Source organism: Megalobrama amblycephala, linkage group LG5, assembly GCF_018812025.1.
Source record: "Megalobrama amblycephala isolate DHTTF-2021 linkage group LG5, ASM1881202v1, whole genome shotgun sequence".
NCBI lineage: Eukaryota > Metazoa > Chordata > Actinopteri > Cypriniformes > Xenocyprididae > Megalobrama > Megalobrama amblycephala.
Window position 1 is genome coordinate 6,136,489 of NC_063048.1, and position 21,586 is coordinate 6,158,074.

The window sequence follows — 21,586 nt, forward strand, 5'->3', positions numbered from 1 at the left end:
CCCAATAAGGTGACAAAAAGAACTCAGTTCAGTACTCACACGCTCTATGAGCAGCGGCTTTATGTGCGCGCGTCTCTCAGAAACTGTCTCTCTGAGTTCTTTTTCACTGCTTATTGTGTTTGAGTTTCAGATGACAAGCTTTTGTGACCGCGCAGCACAGCAACGTCACGTGAGTGTAACTGCGAGAGAGACGATAGTCTAAAATTTCTACCAGTTAATTGTGTCTATCGGTATAATCGCCCACCCCTAGAAGGATACATTCAAATCTGCAAACAAATGTGTCTTAACCCTGCATATTCATGGCAACAATTTATAGTAATTGATTATTGTTGATATTACATTGATATTACAAATAATTATTTCACCAAGTAACGCAGTTCATTAGGTAAAGTATCAGGTATTTACAGCACAGTATTACAGAAATCATTTACACTGCCTATTATAAAACAGATAGTATAATATGAGTTTACAGTAGGGTTCAAAAGTTTGGGGTCAGTAAGATTTGTAAATGTCTTTGACGGAAGTCTCTTATGCTCAACAAGACTGCATTTATTTGATCAAAAATACAGTAAAAAAGTAATATTGTGAAATATTATTACAATTTAAGAAAAATGTCTTCTATTTGAATATATTTTTTAAAATGTAATTTATTCCTGTAATTCAAAGCTGAATTTTCAGCATCTTTACTCCAGTCTTCAGTGTCAAATGATCCTTCAGAAATCATTCTAATATGTTGATTTGCTGCTCAAGAAACATTTCTTATTAATTATCAATGTTAAAAACAGTTGTGCTGCTTCATATATTTGTGGAAACTGTGATGCGATTTCAAATCTTTTGTAGCATTATAAATGTCTTTCTGTCACTTTTGATCAATTTAATGCATCTTTGCCAAATAAAAACAACAACAAAAAAGAAAATCCAAAAAACTACTGACTCCAAACTTTGCATAAGTACGGCTAATGTGCAATGTTTGGCTAATGTTAAAATGGATTCAGTTCATCGCTAATACTGGCCACCGGTGTCGCTAATAACAAGAGTTTCTGAATTCTACATATAGCCCCTTTAAAGAAACACTCCACTTTTTTTGAAAATAGGCTCATTTTCCAACTCTCCTAGAGTTAAACAGTTGAGTTTTACCGTTTTCGAATCCATTCACCTGATCTCCGGGTCTGGCGGTACCACTTTTAGCATAGCTTAGCATAGTTCATTGAATCTGATTAGACCGTTAACATCTCGTTAAAAAATGACCAAAGAAGTTTCGATATTTTTCCTATTTAAAACTTGACTCTTCTGTAGTTACATCGTGTACTAAGACCGATGGAAAATGAAAAGTTGCAATTTTCTAGGCCGAGGAACTGGCTAGGAACTATACTCTCATTCCGGCGTAATAATCAAGGAACTTTGCTGCCGTACCATGGGTGCAGCAGGCGCAATGATATTACGCAGCGGCTGTGAATCAGAGTATAGTTCCTAGCCATATCAGCCTAGAAAGTCGCAACTTTTCATTTTCCGTCGGTCTTAGTACACGATGTAACTACAGAAGAGTCAAGTTTTAAAAAATAATATTGAAACTCTTTGGTCATTTTTTAACGAGATGCTAACGGTCTAATCAGATTCAATGAACTATGCTAAGCTATGCTAAAAGTGGTACCGCCAGACCCCGAGATCGGCTGAATGGATTCGAAAACGGTAAAACTCAACTGTTTAACTCTAGGAGAGTTGGAAAATGAGCCTATTTTCAAAAAAAGTGGAGTGTTCCTTTAAGCTATTGAAAATATTAGGCCTACTTGGTGAAATTTTTTTTTACTAAATACTATGGATTATATTTTTTGAATATAGGTGCTATTTATAAATGCAGTAAACCCTGAGAGACATTTCACTGTGATTTTACCATTTGGGGAAGTTTGGAGGAGGTCTTGTGTAGCTTATCAGTTTATTTCACAATAATTTTGACCGTGGCTCATCCAATCAGAGTTTAGAGCCAAAAGTTTTGTTTTACTAATGTAGTTCATTTTGTGAATAATGAAACAAAAATAACTAAATTGACTTGTGCAGTACGTGTATTAACATTGCTGATGGCGGTGATTCAGATCATATCTCATCCAGTGGACAATGAAAGGAAGGAAAAAGAGAAATGAGGAAAAAAGGGGTCAACAGGAAATAAATGCATCATCTCCAATGTCCTGATGGCCGGATGTGTTTCATTGTTGAGTAACTCTCAGGGCTGCGGGGTCTTATTTAAGTACGTCCAGGAACTCAAAATATCTCATTTGTCGTTATGGAATCTTAAACATTTGCAACTAGAAAGTCCCTTAATCATGTTCTTGAAACAAGCACAGTTTGGAAAGACTGGATGAGAAACACTAAAAAGCAACAAGATGGCATGTACCTTCTCTCTAACTCGGGTGTGGACACAGCACTAGACAGCCCCAATGACTCCTGGGAGGAAAAATCAAGACATTTTAGGCTCTTAACAGCAAATACAGACGGAAATAGCGTATAAATGTTTGAACAAAGAGTACAGATGACACTATAGTGCCTTTCCCATGAAAGCACAAGTTCCTGGACGGGTCATTCTGTGATTAATCTACCCACCTGGATTTCCAACCGCAGCTGAAGGGATGTTGTTGATTCAGCCTTTGCCTGAGAAACAAAGTCATACAGCAAGTTCAACAAAACACTCAATGACAAACTGTTCATTCCTTCATTCTCTGATAACCGTTATCTAGCCCAACCAAATGACACATCTCACCATCATTTTCATTGTGAAGCAATATTTTATTTTTTGCACAGGACAAATCTGGATTTTCTTGTTCTTTTAAAATGCTACACTACTGTTCAAAAGTTTAGAGTCAGTAAGATGTTTTTAGTTAGTTTTTTTTTATATTAAAAAATATTTAAAAATATTTTAATAATATTTTTATTCAACAAGGATGCACAATTGATCAAAAGTGACAGTAAAGACATTTAGTTAAAGTTAAAAAATATTTCTATTTCAAATAAATGCTCTTCTTTTCAACTTTCTATTTATCAAAGAATCCTGAAAGAAGTCACAGTTTCCATAAAAATATGAAGCAGCACAAGTATGAAGTTTGTTTCCGCCATGAAATAAAAAATAAAAAAGGTAATTAGCTCACAATTACTTTTTTCCTCAAAATTGCGAGATATAAACTCACAATTGCGAGATATAAACTCACAATTGCGAGTTATAAAGTCAGAATCGCGTGATATAAAGTCAGAATTGTGTGATATAAATTTGAAATTGCGTGCTATAATGTGCAATTGTAAAGGAAAAAGACATGTTTTTTTCTCAGAATTGCGAGTTTATGGGCCCTAGTATACACCTGGGACACTGCGGCGCCAGTCGCGACGTAAGTGTTTTTTGCTACTTTCAGCCCAACGCAGTTATCATTTTCACATCCTGCGCCACATTGTTTAAATAGCAAATGCATTTGCACCCATTTGTGCACCCATGGGAGTGCTGGTCTGAAAACCAGGTGTGTTCAGGCGCATTGTTGGCGTGTTACTATTTTGAGACAACTGAAATAGACTGAGCCATTGACCAACTGAAACGTGGTCTAAAGTCAATGGCGCACTATTTATTATTTAAAGAGCGTGTTAGTAATATGCGCCTATATGCGGGTGCACAACAAGGACGCACAGCAGCACACAAACATGCCAAATATTAAAAATAAAAGGATTACAATGTAAAAGATTATTATTGCTTGAATAAAGATAAAAATGCTTTGGTGGAATCCAGCTTTTCCCATAAATGGTCTGCTCGTGCGCAAGGTTAAATCCGTTTTCTCAATAGAGAAGTGTTCATTTTTACCGCTTGCAAATTAGGGAATCCACCATAGTGCGAGCGTAAACGTTGGTTTATTGCATGTTACACCCAAAACACACCCATTACTCATTAAGAGAATAGGGACAACCCTTTTAGACCATGCGCCAGGCGTGCCGACATTTTTTTCCGTCGTTAAACTACCCAAAGTGGATTCGATTATGCCCTAAGTGCACCTGCACCATGCGCTTTAGACCATCCGCTTAGATCTTTAAAATAGGGCCCCTTATCTCACAATTCTGACTTGCAATTGCAAGTTATAATGTCAGAATTGCAAGATACAAAGACAATTCTGAGAAAAAAGTCAGAATTCCAAGTTATCCATCTCACAATTCTGGCTTTATAAGAGTTTATATCATGCAATTCTAACTTTATAACGTGCAATTGTTTATATCTTGCAATTCTGAGAAATAAAGTCTGAATTGTGAGATGCAAACTTGCAATTGCTAGAAAAAAGAATTGTGAGATAAAAAGTCGCAATTACCTTTTTTATTTTTTTTATTTAGTGCCGGAAACAAGCTGCAAATCAGCACATGAATGATTAGGATATAAAATATATAATTTCTGAAGGAATATAGAAGATTTCTGAAGGACCATGTTTCACGGAAAACTGAAGTAATGATGCTGAAAATTCAGCTCTGCATCACAGAAATAAAAACGTCATTTTAAAATATTTTCACATAGAAAGCAGTTATTTTAAATTGTAATAATATTTCACAATATTACTGTATTTTTGTTCAAATAAATGCAGCCTTGGTGAGCATTTGAGACTTCTTTCAAAAACATAAAAAAAAAAAAATCTCAACTCCAAACTTTGAGCAGTAGTGTAGGTGGGCTTTATTGAAAAAAAAATAAATAAAAAAAAAATAAAGTGTACAATATGCCCTTCAATAGAAGTTCATGTGAGTGTTTTACCGTCTCTGCTTCTTGAGCCACTCTGCGTTTGCGTAACTCCTCCATTCTGTCGCACACTTCGCTGTAAGACGTGCTGTAATACTCTGAATACTCTTGGGCCAGATCCTCAATGTTACCCAGAGAGCCATCCTACAACACACAAACAATGCTCTTATTATTTTGCAGTTTGAAAACAGCAGTGAGGAAAAAAATGCTTTTATAATCATCGCAAAACTGTGATGGATATCCACACACAGCATTTTTGAATGTTCGGTAAGATCGCCGCAAAATATACGTCAAAAAAGCTTTTTTTTTTTTTTTTTTTTTTGTATCTTAAAGGATTAGTTCACCCAAAAATGAAAATTATCCCATGATTTACTCACCCTCAAGCCACTCTAGATGTATATGACTATCTACTTTCAGACGAACACAATCGAATATATATTCAAAAACATACTTGCTCTCCAAAGATTTATAATGGTAGTGAATGGGGGGCCTGTTTTGAAGGCCCCAAAAAATGCATCCATCCATCATAAATATAATCCACACGGCTCCAGGGGGTTAATAAAGGCCTTCTGAAGCGAAGCGATGGGTTTTTGTGAGAAAAATATCCATATGTATTTAAGTATAACTAGCTTGTGCCAGATGACTGTATGCATACTGCGCAAATCGACTCGCGCCACAAGAGTAACTTCTGACGCGATGTATGACGCAGGATGTAGGAGTATCCTAAGTTTCTTGTGGTTCAAACAAATAGGGCTGTGCAACAAACTCAAGCTCCTCTTCTCTGATATCAAAATCCTCTGACATTTCTCCTTAAAATTCGTGACTGATGTTTTGTTTTGCTCTATCCTTGGCATTTCTGCGTTCGTCACTGCGCCATGCGTCGGGTCAGAGCTTACTCTTCCTCCGAAAATCGGTGTGTACGGCCGTCTGCCGAAAGCTAGTTATTATACTTAATAAAGTTTTAAATATTTAAATATTTTTTCTTACAAAAACCCATTGCTTCACTTCAGAAGGCCTTTATTAACCCCCTTAAGCCATGTGGATTATATATATGATGGATGGATGGATGCATTTTTTGGGCTTCAAAACATCCCCCCCGTTCACTACCATTATAAGGCTTGGTAGAGCCAGGATATTTTTAAATATATCTCAGATTGTGTTCATCAGAAAGAAGAAAGTCATATACGCCTAGGATGGCTTGAGGGTGAGTAAATCATGGGCTAATTTTTATTTTTGGGTGAACTATCCCTTTAAAAATGACAGTGTGAATGCTAAGCGAACCAGGACTAAATGTATTATTTTCTTGTTTCGGTCCAGACCAAGAGAACCAAACTACAAGTGTGAAAACATCCTTAAATCACCGCTATGGAGGTGGTTATGGTGTATTGGTTAATGAAAAGTTGTAGGTTCAAATCATGCAAAGGACTCCTTATTAACTATTACCGCCATACTCTTGAGCAAGACACTTTATGTTTGATTACAGTCAATATCCTGCTGGCCTCCATCCTAGTGTTAAAGAGAGCCAGAAATACCCCTGGTCAGCCTCCTCTGAGATCAACAGCTCCATGAAAGGAGAAGCCTAAACTCAATATTCATGGTAAGAAGAAATCAACTTTCTCTCAGCATGTCTTCCTGGTATTGTATGACACACCAAGATGTGACCTCTCTTGTAAACACAGAGACCCTGAGGGCAAAGCATCATCTCAAGATCTGCAAGCTCATCTCCTAAAAACTTCCCTCAAATATTTTTAGCACACTGAAGTTTTACTCAACTATGTCACCCATATAAGCATAACACGGAATAATCTTTAGCAGTGATGGGAAAGTTTTAGGATGCAGAGACCATTATGATAGAGAGTAGAAGAATGACTAAGTTTACTAGATTAAATGATGTAAAAAACAAAAAAAAAACCAAAACAAACAGCATTAAATAATTACATGTACTTTTAATACAAAAACTCTCAGTCGAACTCAGTGTGAAATGCTGTTGAAACGACCCCCGGCACAGACAAAACACACTTGACATTAAAACAATGACATTTAGAAGACTACCATGCATTTTTATTATTCAAGTTGACATAAAATATCAAGAACACCTCCCCAAGCATAATATACAAAAATAAATAAATAAAAAACAACATCAAATATGACATTCAGTGTAAAGTAAATCCATATGCAGTACTTTCACTACTTAAAAAATTCTTAAGACATAGGATGCATGCTAAAGAGGACATCTTTTAGACATTTAGACAGACTAACAGCCACATAATACTAATAAGAATTAAGTATGAATAAATATTAAACATTATATAAATATTGTTATTATTATTATTATTATTATATTAAATAATTGATACTATACACTTCATTATTAATAATAACAAAGACAGGATGCATGCGAAAGACTAAGTTAGACATAGATAGACAGTAAACATCCACATAATAATATTAATTAAATACCAATAAATATTAAACATTATATAAATATTAAATAAATTTTATTCAATTATGTATTACATATATTAATTATTATTTTATATTACAATAAATAATGTTTTATTAATAATGAATTAAATACCAATAAACAAACATTGTATACATATAAAATAAATATTATTAAAAATATATTAAATATATTAATTATTAAAATAAATAATGTTTTATTAATATTGATAATATTAATTAAATACTAATTAATATTAAACATTATATAAATTCTATATTATTAAATTCTATACTAAATATATTAATTATCATTATATATTAAAATAATTAATATATGTTTATTAAGCACTTTGAGAAAGCCACTTTTAAAGGCGCTATATAAAATAAAGGTATAATAATAATAATAATAATAAAAATAAAACCTTTCTGGAAAACACTAAAAAGCTAATAAAAAAAAATTCACGAACTTACCAAGATATTCATCAGGTCTGCCCATACATATGAAAAACTGTCTGGTGTGCTCAAATCCCCACAAATTTCTTGATCAGTGTTTGTTTCATTATCCATAGTCAAAATATAATTTATTGCTCCACATATAAAACTGAGCTTTAAAGGAACATCCTTACAGACAGCGAGAAGGCAAGAGCCAAATGTTGTTCATCCCGTCTTCAGATGGGAAAAGCATAATGCACCACTCATGGGTAAATATTGAAGTGAAAAGCACAAATCTGGAAAGTCTTCTGGCTTTAACGCTCCTGCTGTCCAACAATCAAATCACAGCCAACTGGAGTCAAACAGCATGAGATCCACACGGCAATATTTAGTAATAACACTTACGGCAGCCAATGAAACTTGCAAACAAACTAACTGGAACAAAACTGAGAAACGAGATTTACTTTAACTTTTAGAAAAACCTTTAAACTTTCTCTTAACGCTCTCCTGTATGAGTGCAAAAGCCCCTGAAGCAAGCGGGATCACAGTCTGTCTGAGGTCTAAATGCACCTGCGTATCCGTCGCTGATGTTCACAGACACTGAGCAGCTTATTGAGGGTGATTAATATTCCACAGACTGAGCAGTGCTGTGCTGGAGGAAGTGACACTTCCAAAGACTGACTTGGCTCAGATTTACACACATCAATGAGCCCTCAGAGACGTCCATTCAACACCCAGACAGCCTTCCAAGACATAAACAAGGAAATTCATTATAAAAACAAACACCAAAAGCAAAATAAGATATATAGATAGTTTAACCGATGGATAGGTCTATATGTTAATGTCTGTCAGTATTTAATAAAGTTATTAATTTGGAGAGGTGGCAGCATCACTATTATTACTCTTCCTGCTTTATTACAATTAAAGATAAACGATCTTCTTATCTGACAAACTCTTTACAGTACCACTGTCCTGCAGAGTTTAACTCCAACTTGCCTCAACACACCTGCATTGAAGTTTCTAGTATGCCTAATTAGACCTTGATTAGCTGGTTCAGGTGTGTTTAATTGGGGCTGGAGCTAAACTCTGCAGGACAGCGGCCCTCCAGGTGGAGGATTGGATATGTGATCAGACTTTTGATCTTCACTTGATTTTAACCACCTTGTATCCTAACAACAACCTAGAGAGTTATGTTTTATGCAATTCTTTTGATGGAAACAAATTTGTTTATAGTTTAAACATTATTTATGCTTCATATATTCCTCTTTAAATGCAATAGCATCAGCTGTGTGCAAAGTGAACCATGTTTGCTGTTTGACCACTGAAAATGTGTACAATTGACCAATTTACTTATGGAGCCACATTAAGATCTCCATATGTCTGGGATTGAACCATTGAAGGTTACAGGCATGCAAACAAAACAAAAACAAATATGTGACCCTGAACCACAAAACCAGTCATAAGTCGCACGGTATATTTGTAGCAATAGCCAACAATACAATGGTATGGGTCAAAATTATCAATTTTTCTTTTATGCCACAAATCATTAGGATATTAAAGGTGCCCTAGAATTAAAAATTGAATTTACCTCGGCATAGTTATATAACAAGAGTTCAGTACATGGAAATGACATACAGTGAGTCTCAAACTCCATTGTTTCCTCCTTCTTATATAAATCTCATTTGTTTAAAAGACCTCAGAAGAACAGGTGAATCTCAACATAACACCGACTGTTACGTAACAGTCTGGCTCATTAATATGTATGACCCCAATATTTGCATATGCCAGCCCATGTTCAAGGCATTACACAAGGGCAGCCAGTATTAACGTCTGGATCTGTGCACAGCTGAATCATCAGACTAGGTAAGCAAGCAAGAACAATAGCAAAAAATGGCAGATGGAGCAATAATAACTGACATGATCCATGATATCATGATATTTTTAGTGATATTTGTAAATTGCCTTTCTAAATGTTTTGTTAGCATGTTGCTAATGTACTGTTAAATGTGGTTAAAGTTACCATCGTTTCTTACTGTATTCACGGAGACAAGACTGTCGTTATTTTCATTATTAAACACTTGTAGTCTGTATAATTCATAAACACAACTTCATTCTTTATAAATCTCTCCAACAGTGTAGCATTAGCCTGTTAGCCACAGAGCATATAACCTCACACTCATTCAGAATCAAATGTAAACATCCAAATAAATACTATACTCACATAATCCGACGCATGCATGACGAACACTTTGTAAAGATCCATTTTGAGGGTTATATTAGCTGTGTGAACTTTGTTTATGCAATGATAGAGTCGAGAGCTCGGGAGGGGGCGGAGAGCGCGAGCAATTAAAGGGGCCGCAGCCTGAATTGGTACATTTCTAATTATGCCCCAAAATAGGCAGTTAAATAAATGAATTTTAAAAAATCTATGGATCTATTTTGAGCTGAAACTTCACAGACACATTCAGGGGACACCTTAGACTTATGTTACATCTTGTAAAAAAACGTTCGATGGCACCTTTAAGTAAAGATCATGTTCCACGAAGACATTTTGTAAATTTCCTACCGTAAATATATCAAAAATGTATTTTTGTGAGTGGATATGCATTGCTAAGGACTTAATTTGGACAACATTAAAGGCCATTTTCTCAATATTTTGATTTTTTTGCACCCTCAGATTCCAGATTTTCAAATACTCAGGCAAATATTGTCCTATCCTAACAAACCATACATCAATGGAAAGATTATTTGATCAGCTTTCAGATTATGTATCAATCTCAATTTCAAAAAATGTACCTTATGACTGGTTTTGTGGTCCCGGGTCACATATATGCAATATATGCAGAAAAACGACCCACATTCTAACCCTTTGTCTGAAATCATCCGTTTTTAAGGTGCGGCTCCTTTAAGGCAGTCAGTAAATGGCCAGTGTTATGATTGGCTGACGTCATTGCAAAGGAAATGGTATCAAAGCCCACTCATAATCGCACAAGTAAGTGTTTTTTGAAAACATTATTCATATCAAATAGTCATTTACAAACAAAGCATTATGAAATTAGTTACTTACGGTTTGTGATACAGCTGCTGACAGATACAATACAGCTGCTTCATCTTTCAACAAAAGTTTCTTTGCAAACTCTCCATTACACTGTGCCTCGTTTACAAAACAAAATGCTCCGAACAAACATATAATCCTCTGATATCCTGATATAATCCTCATATAATCCTCTGATGCGAACCATCTACTTGCTTCCAACGCTCGGATCCTTCTGAAGTCTGTACAGAGAGGCAAACGAGCAGTTTAAACTGGACAAAATGCACTTTCACCCTTCCATTTGTCCTGTTGTCGACAGACTCAAGTGTGAAGTCACCTTTATTTATATAGCGCTTTTTACAATGCAGATTGTGTCAAAGCAGCTTTACATTGATAACTGGTACATAAATTTTCTCTTTTTTCTTTTTTTTTAAGCTCTTAAAGAATAGTGTCAATGCAGGCAGATCAAAGCACTGTTGAATAAATGTCAAGAATACTGTTGAATATCAAATGTCAAGTCAAATGTCAAGTGTCCCCAACTAAGCAAGCTGTATACTGTATACTGTATCCAGTGTAGAAAGCGTCAGTGATTATAATGGGTTCTATTTGCTTTTGACACGACACAAAGCTCACATGCAGTGTACGTCAGCCGTTAAGCGACTGAATGCCAGGTGCGATGATGTATCACTCGAGGCAGTCATATGCAAATTATTTTTCCTGTGTGATGTCACAATATCAAAATGAGCTTTTTGGGGCTTAATTACAAAATATTTTGATTATAATGAGGAGGACGTTTTAAGCGATGAAATTTGAAGGATGTTTTAATGGTCAAAGACCTCTTATGTGTCAAAAGATCAAGGCAAATTTGATTTCTCATGTCATGACCCCTTTAAGACCAGCTAATTAACTAGTCAGACAAACAAACTACTTGCTGATTTTGAAACTATGTATTCCTTAAGTAAAGTGTTTAGCACTGTCAGTTTAACACACTCATTCTGGTCAGTTATAGTTATGCTCTTTCTGTATTCTCACAGACAGTCTAAAAGTAGAGTGACCACTGTGAAACTCTGACCTACTGTTTGTGTTTCTTTCCCAACAGTCCTCTAAAAAAATAATGAAAAAACATGGGAGATCTCTTTTCAAATAATCAAGCATGACTTGGGTTAGAAAGTTAAACTGCAATTTGCTAAAAATGGCTCATATTCAGTGTCTTCTTCAAGAAAACGCTGTAATTTAATATCAGCGAATGCAGAGCAGATCAGAGGCACAAAATAGATTCTTATACTCGTGAGACGCTTCCTTCATTCAGCTGAAAACATGCACATTCCTCCACCGCGAGAGGCACAGGGGTCTCGTGGTCGCGCTCTCTGTGACTAGCTCGACTGTCCTCGAAGAGAGAACCATTCATTTGTTAAGTGACATGCCCTCCAGTCAAAGCTGCGCGAAATCTGGCCACTTTTCATCAGTTAAGAAAGGCAGCGACGCTGAAGAGAAAAGCTCTGTGATGGCCGATCTGAGCTGCCCAACACAGCCAGCCTGTGATAAACACTTTATTATGGTCCAATCACAAGATCTGCCCGCTGTCTCCTATGTGCAGACTTTTCATTGCATGCAAACAGAAATTTTCATGCTATAAAAAAGAGTTATGATGTATTCATACACTGATGCCACATGTGTATGTGCATGAATGTGACAAATTGATCATAACAGCATATGAATTATGCACGGAAATCAATTATAAACTGTTAAAGAGACAACTCAACTCACACAAACTTTACAAACATACCCAGGCCATATTTCACCCCAAAATTAAAAACAAATAAAAAGAAATCATAATAATATCGGTAACACTTTATTTTTGGGTCTTTTAACTAGTTGCTTATTAGCATGCATATTGATAGAATATTGGCCATTTATTAGTACTTATTAAGCACATATTAATGCCTTATTCTGCATGACCTTATTCTACATTCTTAATCCTACCCAATACCTAAACTTAACTACCTTACTAACTATTAATAAGCAGTGAATTAGGAGTTTATTGAGGGTTTATATTTTTTCACATATTATATTTATTCACTCATTATTTTCAACTGTAAATTCTCATTAGATTCTAATATTTATTTTATTGAATATTTTATGGTAATTAAAAATGTTGGGAGAAAAAAAAAAAAATTATATACTTACATTTCTTTTGATTTTGGTGTAAAATGTGACCTGGGCATGTTCTTGATGGATTTTGTGAGATTTTCTCTTATATAATCCACAATTAAAGGTGCAATATGTAAAAATTCTGTCCGCTAGAGGTCGCTAGAGGCCTATTCAAAACAAAGGCGTAGCTTGATGATGCCAAGTTCGAGCGTGGAATCTAGGGACATGTGATCTTCACCTCAACAGCCGGTGGAAAAGAATCGGGATAGGACTCGGGAAGAAATCATGTTCATGGATGCGATTATTAACGCTACTGTAGTGTGAAGCAGAGCAGGACCGAGTGTTGTGGGAGCTGAACGAGGCCGCTGGAGCGATTGCGCAACACACGCCGCAAGCAGCAGAACTTTTATTATGACAAAGTCGCTGGCGCCCCGCTTCCGCTTTTCCGGTCATGAGTATGAGGTAACGCAGCTCTGTTTATCATATTAGATACATTAGAGTTTGTTGAAATTGATGTTATGACGTTACTCTGTGCGTTCGCTTGGTGGCTGCTCTGAGACACTTGTTACACACTGCAGTAAGATAGATCGATTTTAGAATATCATATTAAATGCTGGATGGCTTGTGTTGATGAATGGCATGGAATTAATTTTAAAACGTATTGTATGATGAAGAAAATTCTGTATTACTTTTACTAAAAATAAAGCTGCATCTGATTATGCTATGTTAGCTACTTGACAAAACAGTGTTTTTCTCTGAGGCATGGTAAAGCATGGTACTCGCAAAAAAATCAAGAAAATTCGATTTAAACAATAAGACTAAACGTGTTGAGCTATATAACAATAATTCGTTTTCTGTCTATAAACGTAACCAAACAGTTGTTCCCTTGTCTATTAAAACATGTAAATATTAAAGCGTCTTTGGTGTTTCCATGGTTTCTACAAAATAAAACCGGAAACCGAGGGTAACGCGGGTATGACGCCTTGGTTAAAATTGAAATGGAAACATTTGGGATATTGTAAGTACTCAAGTAAACAAAATATATAACACTGGCCATATTTTACTGCAAAATTCTTACTTATTGCACCCTTAAGGATTATGTTAATCACTTAGAAGAAATGTTAAGTATTACCTTTGACATGATATAAATGCAAATCTGAACATAAACGCATCAGCCAGTGCAAATAATGAATTCAAACATTACATCAAACATCTCAAGCCACCACGGGACATGAGCACGACATTCTACTGTAGTTAAAGGGGTTTTAAATGAGGTGCAATGTCACATCACCCAGGACAAAATGAGAGCATATCAGCGGCTCGAGGGTCTCAGCATGTGTCGGGATGAGCAGCAGCTCATTTATCTTCTCCGCTCTGTGGACGGGCCGCTGTTTCCCCCTCCCCTCCAGCTGAGGAGTCGACTGCACCTCATTAATCGGGGAACCCTGGGCATGATGAATGAGATGACGGGGGTAGAGGGGGGGATTACACCAGATATAATGGCTCTAATTCCCCGTGTTATCTGACTGGAGGACTGTTCGGGTAGTCGAGGGTCATGCCACATTCACCTCAATTAGTTTTCAACAGCTCCTGGGGGACGATATCTGTTTATTACGCATCTGTTGCGTCATTTACACTTCATACAGGCCCGCTTCCAACCTCAGACATCACCTATATGAAGCTACAAGATTACATTAAGAATTATTACAAGTATTATACATTTTTTAAAAATGTTATGGCATAAGGGCGGGTCAAAATGTCACTCACATGAGATCGACCAATAGCAAACAAAAACCATCCAAATCAATTTCTCATTGACAAATTCAAGTCCACCATACATTTCTTCTTGATCGAAAAGCTGTCTGACTCTGATACACGTCACAATAGGGAAGTAAATACTATCGCAACTTCATGCCAACTTTAAATACTCTCTAATTTGCATACATTTCCAAAATCTGAACATTGGATAAAGCCAAGTTACAAATTCTTGTTACTTACACACTGTATGATTTGGGCCACAATTTGGCCATCTAAGACAAATTTTGCAAATCCTAAAAAATTCCTCTGATCCTATAGGCTAAAATCTTCAGTCTTTGATGGCTAGTTTGACATGTTCAGCAACACGTTCAAACTTTTGTTGAATAGCGATCAAAACTGGACCTCAGATAAAATTTTAGCAGTGTCAAAAGTTGAGCCACAGTCCAGCAGCGTGGCTTCTCTGATGACAATTGTAAAATTAAAAACACCTTATAAAAACCAATCATATTACTATTGTTTTGCATTAATAATATTACACGTATATTTATCGGAAATGTGACAGTAAAGCACTGGGCTTGAATTGAGATGTAGATAAAATAGGCTATATGCACGCTTACTTCCTGGTTGTCGTTAAGCCAGCTCGGGCATTTCCGGTGAACTGTTAGCCGTTCATTCTGTAGTCGCTGTACATCGACATAAAACCATCAATGGTTAACTTTTTAATGTTGTATTCATATTTTAATGCAGTTATCACATTTACCTAATTTGCCAATAAACCAGTTTTATTGATTGAAATAAAGACGAAGCTAATGGGACCGTTTAAAAAATCTGTGTCTGTAATTAGACACGCACATGTATTTTTTTCCCCAGCACTTCAAATGTTATTTTTAATGTGATGATCACAGACATTACTTGTTCATCCTTCTGAGATTGTCCCCATTGTAAAACCGAACGTTTAAAAATGTAGGAAATTCAACATTTGATAGAAAACACTTATTTAAAAATAAAAAGACAATAATTACCACTTTAACCAGCAGGTGGCGGCAAAGTAGCATTTATTTGCGCATATATCAGCCATTTCCTCTAAGCGTTTTTCACTTAGTTTTTGACTCAATATTAAACATTATAAAATAACTACGTTTAAAAATACATTCTGTCAATGTGAAGTATGAAATACTCAAAAAATCTTAAAAAAAACAATAACTTTTCTTGTGAATGAATGACAGAAAGCGATCACAGCAGCTGTCAGTCAGTGATTCAGTGACTGTCAAGATCAATGATTTCAGCACACTTGTAAAAACACACATTTTATTCAATTAATCTAACTAAAGCGCACAATAAATATTTAATTTTTTTTACACAAAAGTGTAAAAACTGATGGTCAAATTGAATTTAGCCGAGGAGGAACACTGAGTTACGTCTTTATTTATTTTTTATGCCGTCTTGCGTTTGAATAACTAAATTAATGCTATGCCTGACTATTTTAGTGACTATATTCTGATTAGAAACTAAGTATTTCACTACTGATGCTCAACACACCAGCAAATGACATCTCACCGGAAGTTTTCGAGCTGGCTTATATTATTGCGTAAGTTCTAAAGAATGCTCTGTGCATATAGCCCATTAACTTTTATTGACAACAGTAACGTAAGCAAAAACTTTTTAATAGGGAAAAATATAAATATTCTACTCTTATTAAATGTACCAAACTGAACTGACTGACAGCTTCAGTGATTATAAAAGGAGTGCTCTTTACTTGCTTTCCATGTAATTCAGTCACAATTTGAAGAAAAGTTTTTGTTTTTCATGAGACTTTATGACTTTTCCTACTTTTTTGCATATATGAGTGGAAATTGCTAATACGCCAATAAGTGCTCTGCCGCATCTACTTTTTATACTAGTAATTTCATGTCTTTTTTAAATAAAAATTAGTTTGCCACAAAGTGTTCCTTCATCTTTAATCTTTTAGTTTTACAAATCATCACACTGAAAATGACATTAAAATTGGGTCATATTTAGTGATATTTGAAGTGTTGGAAAAAGTGTGAAGCACTTTAAAAAGTCCTTGAAAAGTTCAAAACATTCAACAATTTCTGCAACCATGGTTACAGTCAGCGTTACTCACTGGAGAGCCTTAATTAAATTGTTCATTCATGGCACAATATTTCTCCTGGTTTCCACGTCAGCACTGTTTGATCTGATACTTGTAGTATATAACAGAGAATAGGTTACTTTGCCAAATTTAAATGCTTCCCACTAGATCTCACTGCGATGTTATTAATTCTGCGGCGAATTCAAGTATCGTTAAATGCAGCTCACCTCACTGAAGCTGTTACGTAAAACTCTCTTCTGTTTTTAACGTGTCTGACTGCCGTACAGTCTGACATTAATGACAGCTGAGATCCTACAGTGTGACATGGCTTACAGCGGGGATCATGTTCGTACAGTCTGACAAGCAACAAACATAAGGACTAGTCGTACAGTCGTAAATCGTACAGCGTGCGGCTGTGCGCCCTACTTAGTCAAAGTAGGGCACACACAGAGTGGGTATTGATATCTCTTTATATCACTCCATAAATCAGCCAAACAGCCAAAACTAGCCAAAACTGACCAGTGCAAGAAGAAAACAGTGTTTTTGCCTGTAGTGTCATGTCTTAAGGTTTTAATATTAGAGATTCAGGTTTTCTAAACCAGATTTTTACTCTAAACTGGACTAAACTTACAAATACTTACATATACTTAAGTGCCTCAAATGCACAACTTAAATCTACACACACACGCACACGCTCCATGAAGCAACCGCGACACTTTCTGGCACTGGGAAACAGGAAATGACACAACCAGGAATTCTCAAGGATACATTTCAGCTGCATCACTGTCATTGATTAGCCCACACAAATATATGGAGGAAAAAAGTCTTAAAAGTTTATAAATGATGACTATATGTTCTGCAGCTGGAGAGCTTTCCCAGAGTGTGAGGAATTTCTCTCGCCCTGCCTGCGGGCTCCGCGAACGCGCTGAAACGTTTACGCCAAAGAGGTTCTTTAATCAAGTACATATGCTCTGATCTGATCCCTGTCTGTTTCTCAGCCACTTCCTGCATTTAGTTCAACACACATCCTGCATTTCATCATGTTCAAGCATATATATTATTCATTCACTCAGTATTCTCAACAGTGATTCTCATTGTATAACATACTTTAAAACATGCACAAATACAACTCCATTCATTGAAATGGGCATGTATTAAAGCGGTACAACAAATACTATATGAAATATAAATTCTTTACTATTTAAATATCTAGATCTGTCTACACACACACAGCGTTGGTTGTAATGCATCACTAAGTAATTAAATCACTGTAATTTAAAGTAAAGTAAGGTATTACTGTTGGTTGAAATATTAATATAATTTTCAAACTGACATCTCAAAAAGTGTGTCTATTCATGAGAGAAAACTTCTTATGTACAATACAAGATACAAACTCTCATTTTGTGACACATCTTGCCTTGCAAGATGGATGTTTACGCAGTTTGTGGTGCTTAGGATCTGACCAACAACAACCGAATGAACGAACACATCTGCACCATAATCAAAGCTTGAACTTTCTGATTAAACAGAGCAGACTGGGGCTAGTTGTCACATGGGAAGTACTCAGAAGGCCTATATTTATGGGGTTTTTTTCATACACTAAATGCCAGGATGGCATTAATCTAAACATTATAAATGTGTCAGTGCCAAGAAGTTAAGTAGATGCAAGAAGGTAAAGTTCATTCACAATTCAGTATGCAAATACATGTAAGAAAGAAGACCAATTGGAATTCAGTATGCAAATACTGAACATTTTAAGTCCACAGGTTTTCATTTATACTTTATTCTTAAATTTCTTAAAACAAATAACCATCAACATAAGATGAAATTATACATAAAATAATCTATAAAATGAAAAAGTTTAGGCTGAATTATTTGCAGAAGATTAACGGTGTTAAAAACAAACTAACCAGAACGTTTGAGAAAAATCAACAGAGAGCATCTGATAATCTTCAAAAGCACTGACATCACATTCATGTTCACACAAGTCTATTAATTAATTTAAAGCATCATGACAGTTAGAATATGTCCATTTACAAGTTCCCTCAGAGAACAAAGTAAAACACCCTTTGAAAAGTCACACTCACCACTGCTCTACAGTCTAACATGCGGCTCCTCAGTGTTCAACAAGCTCAGTTTGACTGAGGAAACTTTCCCTGGACGCTCAGAGAACAATACACACGCTGCTCTGAACGGAGGACTGACCCCCACACATCCATCACGCATGCGGCCGGCCAGCGGAGGGAGCAGATGACATGAAATATACTGCAGGGTGGAGCTGCGAACCCTCCCTCTCCCTCTCTCTCTCTCCAGCTGTGGGACAGTCAGCTGCATTCAAAGCAAACACTGCCACCGCAGTTTAATAAACTCCCTGCTATGTGCTTTAAAAAAAGTGCGTCTGTGAGGCTGATGGGCAGAAGAAGATAAGATTACCCTGACAAAAGCTGAACAGACCTCTCTTATTATCAGCATGGGTAAAAAGATACAGCCCATATGCTGCTGACGGGACGAAATCGGATTCAGGAGGGACAAAAAACAGTATGTTTGATATAAAGAACTTGAGTGCACTTAAACAGATGAATGACAGATAATAGAGTGAATCTCACAAATAAATGTCAGGTTTATACATCACTCCAAAAGAAAAAAAAGAAAGAGAAGAAGAAAAAAAGAAAAAAAAGAGGAAAAAAGCAATTCTATTTTAAATAAAGAAACTGAAGCCTAACATAACAATTAAGATCAACTTTCTATAATTACTGTAAAACATTGAACAGCACATATAAAAAGATGCAATATATGCGTAATATAATATAAAATACTGATATAATACTGATATATATATGTATGAAACACTACTATAATATAACATAATAAAAATATATAGAGTATGACTCATCAAAAACAGTCTTTCTCTTCATAATGCAAAATATAATTTCCAGATTTTTTTTATCTTTTTGATTTAAAAGTAAAATATGACATATATAATATAATATAATATAAATAAGAGTATGACTTGTTAAAAACAGACTTTATCTTCTTAATGCAATAATTTCTAGATTTTTTTTTTCTTTTTGATTTGACAGTAAAATATGACTTGTATAATATAATTTAATATAATATTGTGTATGACTTATGTAAAATGTAATTATGTTTTTTTTTTCTTTCATTTGAGAGTAAAATATGACCTGTATAATATAATATAATAAAGACTTAAAAACAGGCTTTATCTTCTTAATGCAAAATATAATTTCCATATTTTTTTCCTTTTTGATGTGACCTGTATAATATAATTTCATATAATATTGTGTATGACTTGCCCAAAAAGGCTTTATCTAATGTAACATGTAATTTTTTTTTCTTTCATTTGAGAATAAAATATGACCTGTATAATATAATATAATATAATATAATATAATATAATATAATATAATATTATATAATATAATATAATATAATATAATATAATATTGTGTATGACTTGTCAAAAACAGGCTTTATCTTCTTAATGCAAAATATAATTTCCAGATTTTTTTTCCTTTTTGATTTGAGAGTAAAATATGGCCTGTATAATAATATATTATAATATTTTTTTTATTTTTTTTTTACCCATTAGGGAACCAAATATTTTTACTACTACTACTACTACTGCTGATTGTTTGGTGAACAAGCTGAAAGAAAACTTCAACAAAACTCATTTGAAGATGCAGTAAACGCCAGTAGATGGCAGCAGACGGCAAGAGTTTGAAGTCACTGTGAAGGTTTGTCTGAACAGCAGTATTATCTCACACTACATAAATCTCAGGCATAACTGATGAAAAGTCTTACAAAAACCACAAGAATACAGTCATTATTCAGTACCATGCTATATATTTAAAGTCTCTGTGAAAATCATGTGCCTCATTAATTAAACGTGCTGTTACTTTCTACATGATTTTTGACCTGTCTGTGTAGACACCTTCCCTGATTATAATGAGAGCAATCTAGCTGTTGTGTCATGTTGTTCTCTTTCCAATAGCATTCACTAACTCACAGGGCTCTTTACAGCACTATTGATCTGTGAGACAGTACGAGGAAGTGACTGTGAGTCTGTTGTTTGTTCTGACATTATTAGATCAGTGGCAGTGCATATTACAGTCTGGAGCAGATGGCCGGTCGGGGGTCTGCATCATGTCTGTGTGTATTTGTGGACGGCGGGCACATGCCCGAGGGCGCAGCGTTAGGCGAGCAAGTGCCAGAAAGGGCATTTTTGCGCACCAGTGCACCGGCAGAGAAACTGAGCCTGTCTGTCCGTGTCTCTCCTCTGGATTTCACATTTCACTAGCTGTCTGAAGTCACTCACAGTACTGCACCGGTTCAGAAAACTGCACTCTGGACCAATGATTATCTATTTTCTGTAGGGTTGCAACTGACGATTATTTCAATAATCGATTATTTCTTTGATTAAACTGATAAAAAGCCCGTTTTCTTCTTTTTTTTATAAATGATACAGCCTGCCCAATGATGTCCGTCAAATAAACGTGTCAACTGAAAGCTATAAAAACATATATACAGTAGTATCTCTATATCTATGCTATATGCAAAAGAACAGTTTAAATTCCTAAAAACATTATGAAGATTACAATAAAGACAATAAAGAAAAACACAAACTCAGTGTAACACAAACTCACTGTTAACAGATAAGAAGAATGTTCTGCAGGTCGTTTCTTTATCCTGTAAATGTAAGAAACGTCTTTACATTTATATTCAATTACGCTGTTATCTTTTTACAGTTACCACTCTCACAAAATACTTGAATTACATGTTGACTTTAAACTTTAACATCCAACAACAGATATTTATTGAATTATTGAATATTAATTGTCTCCCTCTGTGCGTCCCGTTTGTATGATGCCGGCGCTCATTCAGTAAAGTTTGAAGTTTTACCAAAGAATAT

At 35.3% G+C, this 21,586-nt stretch overlaps 1 protein-coding gene across 3 annotated transcripts in view; it reads right to left on the bottom strand.

Annotated features, from left to right (window-relative positions):
- The window catches only part of sash1b (SAM and SH3 domain containing 1b), a 125,848-nt gene that overhangs the window by 21,875 nt on the left and 82,387 nt on the right, over positions 1 to 21,586 (bottom strand). The window contains exons 1-4 of one of the 3 annotated variants that reach the window (XM_048190487.1): positions 18,744 to 18,890; positions 4,760 to 4,888; positions 2,596 to 2,643; positions 2,390 to 2,439 (exon numbers count right to left, since the gene is read on the bottom strand). In XM_048190487.1, the coding sequence (XP_048046444.1) occupies positions 2,390 to 2,439; positions 2,596 to 2,643; positions 4,760 to 4,888; positions 18,744 to 18,764 (248 nt within the window). In that variant the 5' untranslated portion in view covers positions 18,765 to 18,890. Of the gene's footprint in view, positions 1 to 2,389; positions 2,440 to 2,595; positions 2,644 to 4,759; positions 4,889 to 7,660; positions 8,302 to 18,743; positions 18,891 to 21,586 lie in introns of those variants that run through there. The other 2 variants (XM_048190486.1, XM_048190485.1) reach the window with 2 other exon arrangements.